At 36.4% G+C, this 18260-nt stretch overlaps 3 protein-coding genes across 3 annotated transcripts in view; 1 reads left to right on the top strand and 2 right to left on the bottom strand.

Moving 5' to 3' along the window:
• CBG08532 overlaps positions 1-8412 on the bottom strand; it is a gene marked incomplete at both ends in the record, with an annotated part of 46699 nt that extends 38287 nt beyond the window's left edge. The window contains 2 exon segments of the mRNA XM_002636206.1: positions 8206-8209; positions 8212-8412. Coding sequence (XP_002636252.1) covers positions 8206-8209; positions 8212-8412 — 205 coding nt within the window.
• Positions 8413-14483: 6071 nt separating this feature from the next.
• Positions 14484-15026, top strand: CBG08543 (the record flags this gene model as incomplete). Its single annotated transcript, XM_002636213.1, has 2 exons — positions 14484-14574; positions 14944-15026. 2 exons carry the CDS (start codon positions 14484-14486, stop codon positions 15024-15026), a joined length of 174 nt encoding a protein of 57 aa, XP_002636259.1.
• Positions 15027-16055: 1029 nt separating this feature from the next.
• On the bottom strand, positions 16056-17789 carry Cbr-gpa-8 (the record flags this gene model as incomplete). Its single annotated transcript, XM_002636214.1, has 10 exons — positions 16056-16121; positions 16170-16291; positions 16396-16549; positions 16599-16728; positions 16918-17046; positions 17096-17268; positions 17317-17458; positions 17505-17547; positions 17607-17682; positions 17730-17789. The coding sequence occupies 10 exons, from the start codon at positions 17787-17789 to the stop codon at positions 16056-16058; spliced, it is 1095 nt and encodes a 364-aa protein (XP_002636260.1).
• Between the last annotated feature and the right edge of the window lie 471 nt (positions 17790-18260).

Genomic DNA, 18260 nt, shown 5'->3' with positions numbered 1-18260 from the left:
TAGAAGGTCCTGTAGTTGTGGTTGAAGGTGCTGTAGTGGTAGTGGAAGGTTCCGTAGTTGTAGTAGAAGGTTCCGTAGTTGTGGTTGAAGGTGCTGTAGTGGTAGTGGAAGGTTCCGTAGTAGTGGTTGAATGTTCAGTAGTAGTGGTTGAAGGTTCCGTAGTTGTGGTAGAAGGTTCTGTAGTGATAGTGGAAGGTTCCGTAGTTGTGGTGGAAGGTTCAGTTGTAGTGGTTGAAGGTTCCGTAGTTGTGGTAGAAGGTTCTGTAGTTGTAGTTGGAGGGTCTGTTGTGGTAGTGGAAAGTTCAGTGGTAGTGGTGGACGGTTCTGTAGTGGTGGTTGAAGGTTCCATAGTTGTGTTTGTCGGCTAAAATGGCAGTCTTAATTTTCAAGCGTGAACAGAAACTAACTGTTGGTATGGGTGCCGGCCCACAAGCAGCGTCGACTTGCGCCAAAAGAACAAAGAGAATGAATATGGTCGAAACCATTGTTGAACTGATTTCGCACTGGCTCTCCACCCCTTATATTGGCTTTTTCCAGATTCAAAAATATGTTAATTAAGACACATGATTGAAATAATGAGATTCCTCTATATTTTGCAAAAATAAAAAAATCTAACTGCGCCTCTCATCTCTCACCTACTAAGTTTTTGTTGATTTTTTGGTATCTGCAGAACTAGAGAAAACTGATAAGTTGTTCTGATTGTTCCAGTATCCACTGGTACAGCGAAAATGGGCCCATCGAGTTCTTATGGTGCACCAGTTAAAACGGTACATGAGATTTTGCGGTACATGTGGGAGGGCAAAAAAACTTTTTCAGCATATGATATGTTAGGAATATGATATGTTAGGACAACACATATGATATGTTAGGAATTCTGACTTCCAATTTCCGGAAAATCAGTTTTACTTCCGGCTTCCGACTCTCAAATTCCTCCAGGGAACTTTTGCAAAAAATGTTGCGAAGTTTGTTCGTTTTGGACCAGAAAAATCAGACAATCTTCGAAATTAGCGCCAATACCTACTCAGGTAAACAATTCTGAATTAGATCTGACTTCATTCGGAATTAGATCCTCAGGTAAATCGGAAAACCTTTCTGAGCTACATTTGAGCAATTCTGAAACCTTTTCAAGCAAAAAGTCCACGATTAAACTTTTTCAAGCCACAATCAAATTTTTCAAACTTTTCTAAGCAACTTGTAAACTTTATCCAGCTGCGCTCGAAACTGAAACTTTTTAAAGCCACAGTTAAACCTTTTTCAGTCATATTTAAACTTTTCAAACCTTTGTCAGCCTTATTAAAACTTTTTTGGCTTTTCGAAAAATTTATTCTGTTTTTAAAAATTATTTTACCTAGTTTTATTTTATTTTCATTATCTTTCAATTTTTTGTTCGTTTCCATATGTTTGAAAGTCGTAAAATGCTTATTTGAGAGAAGATCCAAATCACAATCTCCTGGAATCATAATCTATTGCTCAAGAACTATCATCGGAAAAACGTCATGATGAATCATTGAATGGAAATTCAAACCTGCCGTCAGAACGGAGTAATTTATCCTACGGTTCATCAGTTTTAGTAAAAAATGTCTTTATCAATCATAATTTCAGACAAGGAGAAACTTCAAACTTCCGAAGCGACAATTTGGAAAATCGTGTTACACCAATATGAGGAAGACTAGATCATGATCGCGATCACATGAACCCGTTCCAAAGACACTATCGAAACTACGTATGAATCAGGAGAGAACGCCTTCCATAACAGTGAGTTTTAGCTCTTAATATCTATTTCTAAAAATTTTAAATATTTCCAGGAGGATATGATATCGGGCTGATAACAACGGGGATGCGCTACGATGTGAGGTTCAAAGATGTTTCGAGATCGAGATTCCACTGCAGTTTAAATTTTCTTGTTTTTTTTTGTTAAATTCTTTTTCTCTAATGAATGTATTTTCTGAAAATCCGTCTTCTAAAGAATCAATAGTTTAAACCTTTAGTAGAAACGATAAAACCTTTTTAGCAGTGAAACAACTTTTTTAAGCAACGAATAAACCTTTTTAAGTATCAAAAAAAACTTATCTAAGCCCTTCTCTAACTTTTTCGAGCAATGGATAAACTTTTCTAAGCAACAACGAAACTATTCTAAGCCCTTTATAAACTTTTTCAGCCGTGGCTAATCGGGCACCTTTTTTAGTTTAATCGTGGCTTGTTTATGGCTCAGAAAGGTTTTCCGAACTACCTGAGTCGTTCGTTCGTAATTAGAAGTGGCATGATCTAATACAGAATTTAGCTGATCTAATTCCGAACGAACACCGAATGAACTACGAACGAATTAGATCTAATTCCGAACAGGCCGGCGGGATTTCGGAGCATCGTAGCGTGCGCTCTTCAAATTTTGTTTTCTTTTCAACGCCATTCACTTTATTTATGATAAAATTTATTAAAAAAGAAAACAGAACAAGTATGAGAAAAAGAAAAACATTGATTAAAATTTAGAAATAGGAAATCGGAACGAAAATAAGGGGTGTGATACAACTGAATGAATGGGATCAGCAAAAAAGAAAACGATGAGATCAGCGAGAAAAATGGGAACTATGAGATAAGAAAAAGTGACAAAATTTATGAAAAAAAATCTCAATTCGAATTCTTCCGCTCGTCCATATTTTCAATTTTGAAAATTCTCTTGTTTTTCATAGTTTCCGTAATCTTTTAGGCTGAAAAAGGCAAAAATTATCTTACCTGCAGAGTTTTCTCCGAATTTAAAATCTTCAAAATCGTCGTAATTTTGTCGATTCATAGAATTACTGTCTTCTATAGAAGTCGTATATATAAATTGAACTTTGAATATTCAGCTGTCCCTAAAAAAATTCACCTAAAATTTTGCAAAAACGTGCACAACACATTAAAAATATGATAATAATATAAAAATTAAAATAATATAAAATAATATAATAAAATAATATAATTAAAATAATATAATTTAAAATAATATAAAATATGTTCCAGAAAATATAGTTTAAATAATTGAGCTAAAAAAAGGCAAAAGTTGAGAGAAAAACCCATTTTCCTGACGAAAAAAATTTAGGACAACAAAAAAAACACAACAATTCATCCGCGGCAGCGAGTCATTGATGGCGTATTTCTCGTGGCAACTTCGGTATTAGATCTAGTCCAAATCTAATTCCGAATGAACTCAGATCTAATTCCGAATTTCGAGTTATTCGATCTAATTCCGAATGAACTCAGATCTAATTCCAAATCGTTTACCTGAGTAGGGGCCACAACATTTTTTTCAAACTGTTTTTCCCTAAAATCTTTTTATTTTCTTCCAAAAATATTCATCTGTTCCCGAGTTACAGCTCATTTTGTGCTCCTCCTTTTCCTCCATTTTCGCCCACAGCATTGCGCGCACGCGAAAAAGTGGGCGGGGCGACGACAGCGCAAGGCTGCCGCGCGGGAGAGATGAATTTTACAAAATCACAGGCGAAATGGAAAAAATTAAAGAAAAGAAAAATTAAAACTTAGTGTAACGCATTCATAATTCACAAAAATGGACTACGAAGTCAGCGAAAAAGTGCTTACTGTTTGAAAAAAATGTTGCGATTCCAATGTATGGTTTAAAAAATACCTTCAAAAAAGTTTTTCAAAAGCGGAATCGAACCCGCATATCTTCGCTTAGCACACCACTGGCTTAACCAGTACACCAAACGCATTATGTGCATCGCATTTTTTTCGGGCAACTTTTTGGGATTTGTTACAAATATCACTTTATGTGAAATTTTTGTAGAATCCGAATATATAAAGAAATCATGCGTTATCAATCTCTATTAATGGTAAAATTGCGAAACACTGAAATTTTCTATGAGTACGCCATCTTTCGAATGGAAATAAAATACTTTCTGATAATTCAATTTTGTTCAAAATTTGTCTATGTAATGTTCGAGAGTAGTATTACCTATAAAAACCATAAATTTCATAGGTTGTCACTAAAATTTCTTCACAATATTTACAGCCAGTTTGGCTGTAATGTACTATTTTCGGGCAACTTTTCTGAAATTTTCGTTATTATTTCCTTTCAGAAAAAGTCTTCAGTTACTGGAAATAACAAAAAAATTGTGCGTTATCGACTTTCATTACACTTTCCCAGGCATTTTTCTGCCGCCAGCTTTTGTTTTATGCCTTTTTCTTTTTTCAGGTGAATTTTTCAGTAAAAACAATTACATATTCGAAATCTACGTAGTCGATTACATAAGGAAATATATTTTCATATTAATCCTTCTTTTCAAGCCAAAGTTACAGCCAATCAAACAGCCGAAACGACCCTGGGGGGAAAAATATTTAGGCTCCGCCCCTTTTTCTGTGGTTGCTGCCAATACCATAAATTATGCTCCGAATGAACAGAAGGTTATTAAAAAGTTAAATTTTTTAAAGTTTACTCCGACTTCCGACTTCCTACTTCCTAATTCCGGGCTTTTTTTTCACTTCCGATTTCCTAGTTCAAAAGTTGCCCTTCCTTACATCTCTGCAACACATAAATGTTATAGGTCTGAAAACTTTTGCAGAGTTTCTTGAAGTTTTACCAACTTAGAGCATAACTTTGAAATTTTCTATTCTCTGTCCTATAGATTCTCTATTAGCTAGGAGGTTCAAGACAACATACCACTATAGGAGTCTGCATTAAGACAGCTATATGAGTCTGTATTAAGAAGTTAAGTTTGAACGAAGCATAATCTTGAAACCGATCCGCAACATCTAATATTCTCAGAATTGTTCAACTTTCTTCCTTCGCTACGATCCTCTCAACGCTATCAAAGTTTTTTATCCAGGGAAAGTCTTGACACTTGCGAGAAAAAACTGCCTCTCCCTGTCAATGTGAAAGTATGTAGTATGGACGGAAACTTCTCAAATACTTGATTCTATGAATTTCAGACTGTTTCAGAAAACTTTTGTACTTCCAAAGTCCTTCACAATTAGACCCGTAGAATGCTGGCATCCTATACCGTATGCGAACCATCTCGGTTGCGGGTGCCAATACTTGGCCAAATTTCATGATTTTACAAGTGTTGGCCAAGCCTCCCACAAGTCTTGGCCAAATTATGCGCCACCATGAGCCGTTGTGATGGCTTCCACAAGTCTTGGCCCATAGTCGGAAGGCTACAAGTCTTGACCAAATTCTGATTATTGATTTTTCACCTTCGGACTCATCATTTAATTTTCAATTTGTTTTCTGGTTTTACCTATTTTTCTACTATTTTCATAAAGGTTCGAATTTTTATGAAGGTATTTTAATTTTTTGGTATATAAAATTTTGAAGCTTCGAATCGTATAACTTTCAACATGACAGAACATTCAACTTGGAGGATGAAAAAAGTTAATTTTCTGCAAAATTCCACCAAAAAATTCTACATCAAAGCTGATGTTTCAGTCGACAAAGGATCTCTTTTTGAAGGTTTCACACATTTTTCAAGGGATTTCAAAATGCTATGAAAACGATTCAGAGTTTCGTCAAAATCGTGCATGCGCAGAGTGTCGCAGTGGAAAATGAACACGATTTCAGTAAAAAACAATGTTTGGAACTCACAGAAGTAACGTTTTTTAGGATTTGAAGACAACTCGAACTATGTAAAGAAGAATTTATTTGCACTGCACATTATGTAGATGCTTGTTATCCGAAAGTCAGTAATGTCGAAACCACAACTGTGAAAATTTTTCGAAAAGCAAGTGATGGTATTAGTTCAAAGACTGAGAATTTTTCAAATTATCGTTTGTATTTCAGATGCAAGAAATTGGATTGTAATGTTCTCGTCTAAAGGATACTTCAAAATACAAAGCAAAAATTGAGGAAATGAGATGACTCGGCTTGATGCGATTACACTGTCATTGTCGATGAATTTCAACGGATTTCAAAGAAAAGGAAACGAAAAGGTGGAAATTTTTTGTGATTTTAATTAATTTTTTTTCTCATTATTCGTTTTGTGTAGTGTTCTAATAAAATGTTGTAGTATATCTAATTCCAAATACAATCACAACAGAACAACAGGTTTCAATGAAAACACACAAAGCCACACACAAGTCTAGGACAAGTCTTCCACAAGTCTTGCACAAGCCTCCCACAAGTCTTAGCTAATACATAGAATAATGTGCTCGGAGACTTGTGCTAGACGTGTGGGAGATCTGGCCAAGTATTGGCGCCGACAGCCGAGGCAGTTGAAACTATATCAGCAGCAGTCGACACAATCTCTTGGTGACTCGAAGTCTGATGCAGTGTGTATCGATTAGTGAACCTTGTTTTCCCTCTTCTTTCCGTTGTTTGAAATTAAAGTATTTCAAACGAATTTGGAAAAAACATTTCTCAAAACAAGTCTTAAAACCTTCCTGAGGCTACAAATGAAACTTTCATCATTCCATGTCAGACTTCTTAAAGTTTCTCCCTAACATATTGGTTTCTCCCGTATTTGTTTATGTCATTTTCCTGGAAACACTTGGAGCTTTAAAATAGGCACATAATTCGGAGGGTGCAACAATTCAGGGTACAACGGGGCTACGAAGCGATTTAGGGGTACAAAACTCACAATTCGACGATGCAAAATTTTAATTTTTCAGGTATTTTGTACCCTTAAATTAGTTTGTACCCCAATGACCCCAAAGTTCTTGTACCCTCCAAATTATTTGCCTTTAAAATAACCGAGAACAACAAAGATCAAATATAAAATTTTATGAGAAAATAACATTCACTGCTTATCAGCAACGACTGAGTCGGGAATTCCAAATCACAGCCGTATTTAGCGTGGAACCTGAAGACATTCTACAGATGTAATTGTGTGTGTAAATACTCCTCCAGTTGGTGTATCTGCAGTATAAATCCAATTCATTTCACGACTGTCACATGTGACGTTGATAGATATTCTTTGGACTTCATCTAAGTTTTCTTTGGCTTGTCCATTCTCATTAAATTCCATGTTCACTATATATCCATCATCTCCCGAGCATGAAATTCTTAACGTGGAAATTGAATCAAGGGTATCCGGAATTCGAGTTGATGTGAATCTGAAAATCGTCGAGAGTACCAACGATTTGAGTAAAAGTTAAACTGATTGTGAAGATTATTATTTTAACGAAATGATGGTTGGTAGGTAATACTTAAAGTTGGCGACACCAACAACAGCTGCAACATCAACAAAGTCTAAAAGACCCATAGTAGGATTTATCGAGAATAATGCCGTCTTTCAGCAACTCTATCAAGTTTAACTCTTTTACTTATAGATTACTTAAAACCAGGAATAGTCTCATTATCGCAACTCTTTCGATGTTTACCTTTTTTTTTTAACACTCACCCTCCGTATGTAACATCCACGTTTCCTTGAGGATCATTGTTGTCTCCAGGTACGTAATTAATTAGCTTGGGAGAACAGGTGTTCAGAACTATTTCCGTCATGGTGGTGGAAGGAGCTATGGTGGTAGTAGAATGTTCCGCGGCTGTGGTTGGAGGAAGGGTGGTGGTGAACTCCAACGAAGTCGAAGACGTCGGCTGAAAATGGCTTTGTCTTAATTTGCAAGAACGAGGATAAACTAACAGGTGCTGTGGGTGCCGGTCCACAAGCAGCGTCGACTTGCGCTAAAAGAACAAAAAGAATGAATATGGTCGAAACCATTGTTGAACTGATTTCGCACTGGCTCTCCACCCCTTATAATGGCTTTTTCCGGATTCAATGATATGCTAATTAAGACACATGGTTTAAATAATGAGATTGCTCTTCATTTTGCAAAAATAAAAAATCTCCCTGCGCTTCTCATCTCTCACTTTCAATGTTTTGTTTCGATGCTCACTGAAAACGTTTTGGCTGAAAGTGGATCGATTTCTAGGATGTTAAAATGTTGGAATATGACGACACAGTAGTATATGAACATATAAGAAGATTGTGCAGGGGTATTCACGGGGTATGGACTTATGTAGACAAATACATTTCAGTCACAACAACTTGTAAAAATATGGTTTTTGTGAATCAAGCAAATCAAGAGATCGAGGATTCGTGGAATGGTAGGAGTCGAATTCACATTAGTTTTGACACTATTTTCAGAAAACAGCTAAATATCGAATTTATATTTTTAACACGACAAAGGTTCATCATTTATCAAATTCACAAAATATTAAACGAGATATCAAAATAACCCAGTTCAAATCATTTATGAAAAGTATCATCCCTCATTTGATACCTGCTGACACGTCACTGAGGTGATTGGTCTTGTGTAAGTGATACCATTCAATGTAACCACATAATTCCAAACTTGATCAGCACTGTCGCAAGTGACAGTAATATCAATCTCATGTGGAAGGTCCTGATTATCAAGCGGGCCTCCTTCTCCTCCATTAAACTGCATGTAAACATTATAGCCAGTTATAGCAGAGCAGCTGACAGTCATAGTGGATATTGTCTCACTAGATTCAGATACTTGAGTATATGAGTAGCTGGAAGCTATGGAGTCGTTGTTGTTGTAGATGTTGTAGTAGAAGTTGTGCTAGTTGTAGAATCCGTAGTAGTAGTGGTTGTCGAGGATGTACTGCTAGTTGTAGTACTGTATGTAGCGCTGTCCACAATCACATTTGCAGAGATGGACGTTGCCATACAGGACTCAACTAGGTTTTTAGTACAGAATACTTGTAGAAAAAGAACAACTAAAATGAAACATTTCATGACACATTCAGAAGCACGAATACTCTGAAATTGAAACCACTTGACAACAGTTTTTGGCCGTACGTTCGAGATCCTCAGAATAGGAGAACGAAAGGATTTTGCAAAATGTTTCCAGCATTCTAAAGAGTCTCGAACCTATGGGAGGAGTTGCAATGGGAATATAGGATCCAACGAAACAGAATATCCGTCTGAAAGCTAGCAAGCACATGTCATAACCATAATGTTCTCAATGGCGTTTGGTGTTCATTGAGACAGATCTTCAAGCGGAAATGAAGTTTGAAAAGAGGGAAAACTTTGTATCTGACGTCTTAGTAGGTCAATTCATATGTATTAGATAAATGGCATTTCTCAACGTAAGATTTCTTAAGTGTTAGTTCAAAAATACATCTTTTTGGTTCTTATTGTAATTTTCCCCTTTACTCCGATCTCTGCAACGTACGTCTAACTCTTCAGTCTTCCAAAATTACTATTACACTTTCTCAATATTACTTTTTACTCAATAGTTTCCATCATATCAGCCACCCCTTTTAACCAGAAGCTTCAAGAAACACATGTGTTCTTGAGCAAATACCTCCCGAGAGGGCTCAAGAGAAAGGAAGAACAAGTTTAATAGTGACCAGCGAAATAGATAAACAAAAAAGAGAGTCATGGAATTCATGAATTGTGCACATGCATTCGAGAAACGAAGCTTCCTTTTGATCGATGGCTCTGCGCAGTTAATCGGACGGACTTAAAGAACGATCAGCACTCATAGAACAACTCAGAGTACGCACCAATTTAATCGCGTTGGTGGGTTCGTTATATTGCATTTTTTGTTGGTTGTCTCTTTGTTGATGGGTTAAATTTTGTGTAATGTGTGGTTCTTTGGTCAGGTTTTGTGGAAAGCAACGATTTCTAGCTTGGAAACTGATAGAAATCGATGATCGTTTTCTGTTCCAGTTAAAGAACGCACCTAACTGAAAACAGTAGATGCAAAAAATCCAGGACCCAGGACCCAGGACCCAGGACCCAGGACCCAGGACCCAGGACCCAGGACCCAGGACCCAGGACCCAGGACCCAGGACCCAGGACCCAGGCCTGTGCGGCAACAAATTGCCGATTGCCGAAATTGCCGAATTTTTGTTGCTGATTTGCCGTTGCCGAAATCGGCAACGAAGAAAAAGTTGCCGAATTGCCGTTGCCGATTTCGGCAAAAAATTTTCGGAAATTTCGGCAACTGAAATTTTTTTGAATTTAGAGATTTTCACAATTTTATTAGTCAAAAAAATTATTTCGAAGTTCGAAAAATCAAATTTTGAATACCATCATCCCTCAGAGTGAATTTTAGAGGAAATGTGTCCCAATAATCATCAAAAATACTTGCATCGGATCTAAAAATGGGCTTCAAATTTGTGAGCATAGAAGAAAAATAGATATCATGAGTCACAACTCATCAAAAAATTATCCAATCTGTCTCAAATGTCTAGGGAACGTGTGTCGTGAGTTGCCTAACAAGTTGAGCGCACTATTTTCAAAACTCACAATCGGAACAAATATTTTCAACCATTGGAATACCCTCTATTGCTAAAGAGAAATAGTTTGCATAAAAAATGTGGCCCTGAGTTGCCAATTTTTGTAATTACTTTTTTAAGGAACTTATGAAACACATTTTCTGTAGTTCTGAGCCTGATAGGTGCATTTTCAGGTGAGTTACGTATCCTTTTTACTAAAAAAAGACGCAAAACTTTTGTTGCCGAAAATTGCCGAAAGTTGCCGAAGTTGCCGAAATTTTTTTTCGGCAATTGCCGAGTTGCCGAATTGCCGAAAAAATTTTGTTGCCGCACAGGCCTGCCCAGGACCCTTCACAGGGTAACGGCTGCGCATGGTATATGTCTAGACGCGCATATAGGATGCTAAATATGTGCACCCATAATAATTCCGTGGGTAGCGCGTGCGCACTATATGCGTCGGCGCTGGGCACGACTGATCGCCGGTGGGCGCAGCCATATAGCATCCATATAGCATGCACGCTTTTCCCATGAAAACAGCAGCCTACCAACGACACTCCGCTATTACTAGTGCGCGTTGTTTAGCAAATTTTTTCACCGCCGATATTGATCAATTTTTCGATCATATTGATCATGTTTCCTGTTTTCAAAGAACTTCTCACTGTTTTCCCATGTAAAAATTATGGCTAACTAAAATACAACTTAATTTTAGTAAAGAAATTGGTAAAATTTGTTACAAAATCCGGTTTTTCTTGAAATTAGGAGTTTTCTAATTTACTTCGGAATAAGCGGGATGATATATTTTTCAGGTGGAATAAAGGTTGGTTGGTAAGTTTTCCGATTATTACGGAGTAAAAGTAGGAAAAGATCCCAGAAACACGAATTATTTCGAAAACAATGTTTTGCGAATTAATGTCAATTTCAAGAACCTTGTTGAATTTTTTTCAAGTTTTCTATCGAAATTTTGAAGGGAAAAATTATTATGTTATATCATCGAGATATTTTAAACTTTTGGTCATAATTTGTCTTGTGTGAGAGCATTCTGTGAAAACTGGAAAAATGGTCACTCTGTAAAATCTGAAAGGGAAAATGAACGATATTGGAAAAACTGAACAAAATAACATCTTATTACAACTATAGCTAGATAAAATAATCCATATAAGAGATTCCCATCTCCAATACGACCTGAAATTGTAGAAGAATTATGGAAGCGCGCAAACGATGTACCTATGTCGTCCATATGAGGCGCCGCGCCAACGCATATACCATGCGCAGCCGTTACCCTGTGTTTGGTTTTTAGACCCAGGAATTTTCTCAACTCGTAAGATATTTTTCATATTGTGATGGACAATTTATTAGTTGACAACTTTTTTATATCTTTGACACGAATTAAGATAAATTGGCTCGTAGTTAAAAAACAAAACAATAGTTTAACAGGAAACAGCTTGTAAACCAAAATGTTATTTATTCAATGTTTTTGAAAATTTCTTTTGATTTTTTTTGCTTTTTTCCTTATTTGTTTTAGAATATCTACAAAACGTTTACACTTTTCATTCCCTTTTGTGTTTTTCTGTTTTCACACACCTTTAGTCTTTTCCCCACACCCAGTTCTATTTTTGAAAAACAATTATCCCCCAGCCTGTCATAAAGAGTTATCTCCATCTGTTCTTCCCAGTTTATTCAACCCCCACGTGGTCAACAACTATCACATGTTTCTCTTTTTTTTGACTCATACTGTTCCAATCCATGTGACCCTTCGTTTGCACACACACTCCTCAAAAAAAGCATGTTTCAAGGAAAAAAGACAAGATTTCAATTAGGAAAATGATCAAGGTGGATTGGTTTGATTGATTGGATTGATCAAGATAGACAAAGACCAATCGGAAGGAATTGGTTGAAGAACATGCAGTTTTCAACGAAAAACCTTGAAAACGGGGGAGGGACCGTTCCATTACCACGTTTCGTTAATAAAAATACATATTGGTTAGTGGTTTGATCTGAAAAACGTTATCAAGAAATTCCGAATTTAGAGGTCAAAAAGTTATATGTGAGTCAAAATTATATATAGAATACTGGAAGTAGTTGTTCACAGGATTCCAGAGGGTTTAGTCAGAAATCGCGCCAATTCCACTTTGAAATGATTAAATTTCGTCTGGCCTAAAAATTGTATGAGTCGCGATTTCTAATCAAGCCATTTGCAACCCTGTGGACGTTTTGTTCAACAAAAAAATCTATAAAGGTCTTCATTTTAAGCGAAGAAGCCAATGGTCAAAATTATAACCTTTTTCAAAGCCCTCCTACTTTGAGGAACTGTAAATATGTACATTATTGCACTTCTACTTTATTTTTGCGTTGTGTTGTTATGAATTAGAATTATGTTATCAATCATATGTTTCTGTCAAGTACTATGTATGTAAGAGAAAGTGTATTATCTTTAAAATTATTATTCTCCAGACACACCATCTATCACTGACCAGGAACTCCAGATTGGAACATGAAATCTTCATGTGGACACTTGACAACATCAATATGAACTATCCACAATGTTTTCATAAACAAAACCCCTCGGGTTCTGATTTCGAACACTGACAGTATCTCAATTGAGAGTTTTATGATACCGAAGCGATATGTGATACTACAATTACAGACTTTCTTGTACAGAATTCGTCTGAAGCTGTCACCTTGACCAAGAATCACTAAACTTCTGCTCTTGTTACATTTTATCATTATTCACAAGTTAAACAGAGACAATCAAATTCCTTTATAATCCTCATACAACAATTCGATTCTCATAGAACCTCTCTTCAATTTTTCAAGGTTGAAACAAAAACGTCCAAACAAATACGCCGCCGGTTCTCTGGTCAACTCCTCTCTCTTTTTTTCGCAATTGATCATTTTGCAGAAATCACGTCTTGGCGACCTCAAACTCGACTCTTTTCGCATCAACCCCAATTTTTTCTCCCATTTTTCCTCCCATTTTTCTGGCTCTTTTTTACACAAAAATCATTAATCTTGAAGCAGAGTAGAAGCCCCCGGAATTCGTTGGAAAACGGAGAAAAAATGAGGAGATTGGGGTCATTTGAGTATCACGTGATTGGGAAAGCTCTCATGAGCTATTTTTAAACTGGATAATTTTAAAAATGAAAGTGACTTTCGAAAATTCCAGACTGGTGGACGAATAAAAAACAGCTAGAGGGGAAAAACACCCCATGTCAATTGGGTCACGCTGGCTCGTGACTCTGCTACATTCCATAGCACCGGGAGGTATCCTTTATAAAATGATGGATGGTTTTTTGTTGGATACTATTTTCAGATTTTTATTGCTAGTATGGTATAGTCCGGAATTTTCTTTTCTGGTTTTTGTCCAATTTTTATTTCGTTCCAAATTGCTGACATGTCTTTCAGGGTTTTTATGTAAGTTTAAACGAGATTTTTTCTATTAGAATTGCTTTCGGCGAACATAATAAACCCGCAAGAGACCAAAGATTCTGTCGACTCTTGTCTTTTCGAACTTTGGAGTTCTCGAAATGCAGATATTGACTGAATAAACAGTTATTAGTAGTTGAATTGATATTCCACTATAAAGTACAAAATTGATTGGACTGTTCTAAACAGATTTCCAAAGACCCGAACCAGAATTTTGGTTGAATAAACGGTTATATAAGTAGTTAAATTAATAAATTATTATGAACGCTGCCCAGAATCCCAGTTTTAGTAGTTGGTAATTTAAATTTACCATGATCGTTAACTATGACTTTCAGACCCATTGAACTATTCTAAACGGATTTCCTGAGACTCGAACCCTAAGATAGATTTGGCAAAAATAAAATCATCCCGGTCGTTTTCTCTGATACTTTATTCTTCGAACTTTGCAGAAATAACTCTGAATCGATTTTCTAAAAAACACCCAGTCAATTCTTATTAACTCTAAAATACGATTCTCCGTATTCCCCACAGTATCCCCATTCTCATTTTCTCTATCCGTTCTCATACCGTTCACGTGTATCTCACATGCGCATCTTCCCATCTGAACCCATCTTTCTCTGTGTCCACTTCTCTTTTCTCTGTCTCGCCATTCTCTTCTTCTCTCTCTGATCTTTGCAAACATCACCCCCCCCCCCCGCCTCCTTGCCTCCACCTCCTTCTACTATTCACCTCCTCCAATACCGTCTTGTATTTAAACGACAATTGATTGTTTGGGGAGGTCATCTGGTTCCTTTGCTCTGTTCTTTACTTGTTCATTTTTATTTCAATAAAAAATTCCTAAACCAAGATTGTCAATTTCAGAGAAGCCCCTCCAAACCCCGACAGAATGCTGGAGCGTGTGTTGAGCGTATTCATCTTCGTCCTTTACCTTTTCGATACTGTGTTCGCTTCCCAAGAAGAGCACAACAAAGGAAAAGGTTAGTCAAAATAAAAATACATGTTATTTCATCACTGGATATAAGGTTGTTGAGAAAATAAAAGAGAGTAGGGACTTCCAAGGGACTTTTCAAATGTCTAGTCGTTTTCATAGTGCTCTCAAGTTAAATCTATAATATTTAAAACTATAAAATCAATCCTGTTTTCCCATAATTCAAAATCTAGGTCAATTATTAATTGACTGAATGAACACAACAAACCCGTCCTACTCTTCGTCTTCTATCTATTTTCTTTCCCTCTGGCCATCTTTCGATATTTTTTCTGATGGAAGAATGGCGTGATAACTGAGACCACTGGGAAGACCCCAAACATCTGGCCATCCTCCAATCATTTCATTTTTCTCGTTTCAGATAACATGTACAAGAGAAAAATCAGTGCAGTCGGAATCAAAGATCGCGGAGTTCGTGTTGAGCAGTTTGCCGTCCCATCCTAATACGACACCAGTTGTCCCAAGACAGTGTGCTCTGTGAGCATTTGCCCCCTTCCACCACTCTCTCCATCATGCACCAATAATCACATTTCTGTCAAAACGCGGTATCAACACAAACTTCAATAAATGATTTTGAAGTATTATCACTTTTTTTCGACGAAATGATTTTTTTTCCAAAAGAAATGGAGACTGATTACTGATAAGAGCGAACAGGAAAGGAGGGAAAAATGATATGATAAGAGGGCTTTTCGGGAGCAGATAGTGGGGGGGGGGGTAAAGGTCGCTAATTGATAGGTTCAGTGTGGAACATTTTGCTGAAACCAGGCAGCGTACGTGCAAATAAAAAAAAATAAAAAAGAAAACATGTAAAATACCAAAAAATTTCAAGATTTACAGTATTGGAAAAAATTATGTCTTGGTTTTTGTAATTTTAAGTTTGATTCGCGATTCCTCAAGTCTAGGTATTGTTATGATTGTCCAAAGACGATGTTTCTCGCACGCCGTTATAATTTTCATGAGTTAAGGCAACTTTGACAAGCGATGGCTCAGCTCAAAGTTGATCGAATAGTTTGAAATTTGGCCAGTTTACTGATGAGTTATTTGAATTTTCGCACTCCAAATGTTAGCCCTTTAAAGCGCTTGACTCAACTGTAACGTCATCTCGTTATGAAACCAATTTTCCTGTTTGTCATAAATCTTTCAAAATCATAAAACTGATTATGTAAATAATAAGATTCATAGAAGTAAAACTGACGAGTTTTTGATTATCAGGACTTTTTATCGAGGATTCCTACTGATAACAATAAAATACAAAAAATTGTTCAGTTCCCATTTGTGACCTCTATCCAATACCATGAAATACCAGCATTTTGATAAGAATACATTGAATGAAAGGCATATAAGAAGAAAAGATACGATACAGTAAGACAAATCTTAAGAAGTTCACAATTACCCGAATGGTTTACATCGAAGATAATGTTATTAAAAGATTCATGATAAAATAAAATCAATTGTACAACAAGGTTTTCCGTTTCATTGAATACCAACTTTTTGCATAGTATGCTGAATAACAACGTCTATGACAGAATCGATGACCACCTGAAACCAGACACAGTTATTTTTCAGATCAGAAGCTGTGAGTCACACCTGAATCTGTTCGGTGTCTGTTGCACACGTCACATGCTCATATATTGAACGTTTTTTGTTTTTGTTCAGAGAAACGAATCGCTTCCGAATGTAGTCGAGGGCGCTGTCCCGTTCTTGAGGGCCTGGAAAGGGAATGATGAATGAGGAAATACACTATTGCATCATAATTAGAATGGAAACAAAAAACCTTTTCAGATTTCATCATGTGTTGTTACATCATTCCCACCTTTATAACTTGTCAATGCCACTGTAATATTCGTATGCTTGATTTTGATTTCAAACAAATCAATTTTGTTCAAGAAAAGGATCATAGCTGTATTGATGAAATATCTTCCGTTGCAGATTTTCTCAAACAAGTTCAGCGATTCTTTCATACGGTTCTGAAAAAAAAGAAAATTTCAAGAATTGCTGTTCAATCTCCACAAATACCACTGTTGCGTCTTCCCGCAAAACTTGATCATATTCTGATAGAGAAGTGATAAAAAGTACAGCATGAACATCATCAAATACATGCAACCATTTTCTACGCTGGGCTCGTTGACCTCCGACGTCAAAGATTCTGAAAACATGCTTTTTATGGCTTGCTTTGTGCTCAAGCTTCGCCCGCCGGCCTCAGTCGGTAACCGCACCACATCTTCAATATTCTTCTCACAAATTCAATTCCTTAAGGGGCTGTTATGTACCAAAGTTTGCGGGATAGCTATTTCATGTCCCCCTCCCACCTTTAATCTAAAAAAAATTAACTCACTTGAAATTGAAATTCTTGAGCATAATTTTGTATTGAATAACACCGGATGTTGGAACTCTGCTCTTCAGAATATCCTCTTCTGTTGGCAAGTAATCCTTTTGAATAATTCGAGAAAAGTTGTCAAGGAAACTAAAGATTAGCGGATGTTAGTGGACCGAGAAAATAGAAGAGAACTCACTAAATTGTGGAATCATCAATATTGTAGACAGTCTTGTCTCGTAACATCATTGCCACTGTCTCATCTTTAACATACTTCTGAATGGCATTTATCACTTCAGCTCCTAAAATTTTGTCGGCTTCGTCTGCCTTTTTGAAGTTCTCTGTGAACATTCGAACTTCGTGGATGTGATCCTAGAAACTTTCTAAATCCTCACTTTTTCAAACAAATAAGGAACCTACAAATGATAATGGATTTTTATATGATTTGTTTTCTCTGCCAACTGCTAAATGAATTTCTTCAATTCCTTCCAGAATGTTCATGAAAATTCCATGTCGTCGAATCAACTTTTCTTCAACACTATAGCCTTCGTCGTGGATGATTCTGAATTTATCGATAAGAAATATTAACAGGGGCTTTGGAATCTCACTTGATCTGCTTAATTGTTGTACTTTTTCCAGATTCTCCAGGTCCTGAAAAATAGCTTTTTGAGTTACTGGTTAACTCGAAAAAAATCTAAAAATTATCTTGCCTAGGATGAGTAACTTTAAGATTTTCAGTTTTCGGTCCTTATCCAAATCTTGCTCAATCATTTTGTTATGTTCCACCTGAAATGAAAATCCTCTTCTCATAATTCTCATTAGGCTCTTTTTACCTGTTTTTTGTAGGTTTCCTTATCGAGCATATATGTTTCCGAAGAGCACAATGCACCCATTTTGAATGAGTTATTTTACCGATTTGCTGAAAAAAGCTAAATTTCAAATGCGTGAAAAACAAGTGATCAAATATCGAATGATTTTAATATCTCTACAAATCGAGAGCTATAATTTAGAAAAATTTAATGAATCATGGAGCAACAGATAAACCTCATGACGTGCTGTTTGAAGGCTGTGATTATCAGAATAAAAAAAAAGTAAGTGTGAATTTCGATTTTCCCGTCTACTAGACCAGACAGTCAGAAGAATACATAATTATTTGGTCAACCAGAATTCAAAAAATCCAAAATTTCTAAGAAGAACTCTCGAAAATTTTTTTTCTAAGAAGAACTCTCGAAAAAAAAAGAGAACATGAGAAAAACTGCACACTCTGGTCTTGAATTTAAATATCATGACGCCACAAAGTCACAACAACCACTATATGAAGGTTGGCGGCGGGAATATGCGATTGAATTTGAAAAAAGGAAATT

Source organism: Caenorhabditis briggsae, assembly GCF_000004555.2.
Source record: "Caenorhabditis briggsae complete genome, chrV, whole genome shotgun sequence".
Taxonomy (NCBI): Eukaryota; Metazoa; Nematoda; class Chromadorea; order Rhabditida; family Rhabditidae; genus Caenorhabditis; species Caenorhabditis briggsae.
The sequence above is the reverse complement of the archived record's forward strand: the minus strand, read 5'-3'. Positions and strand labels throughout refer to the sequence as shown.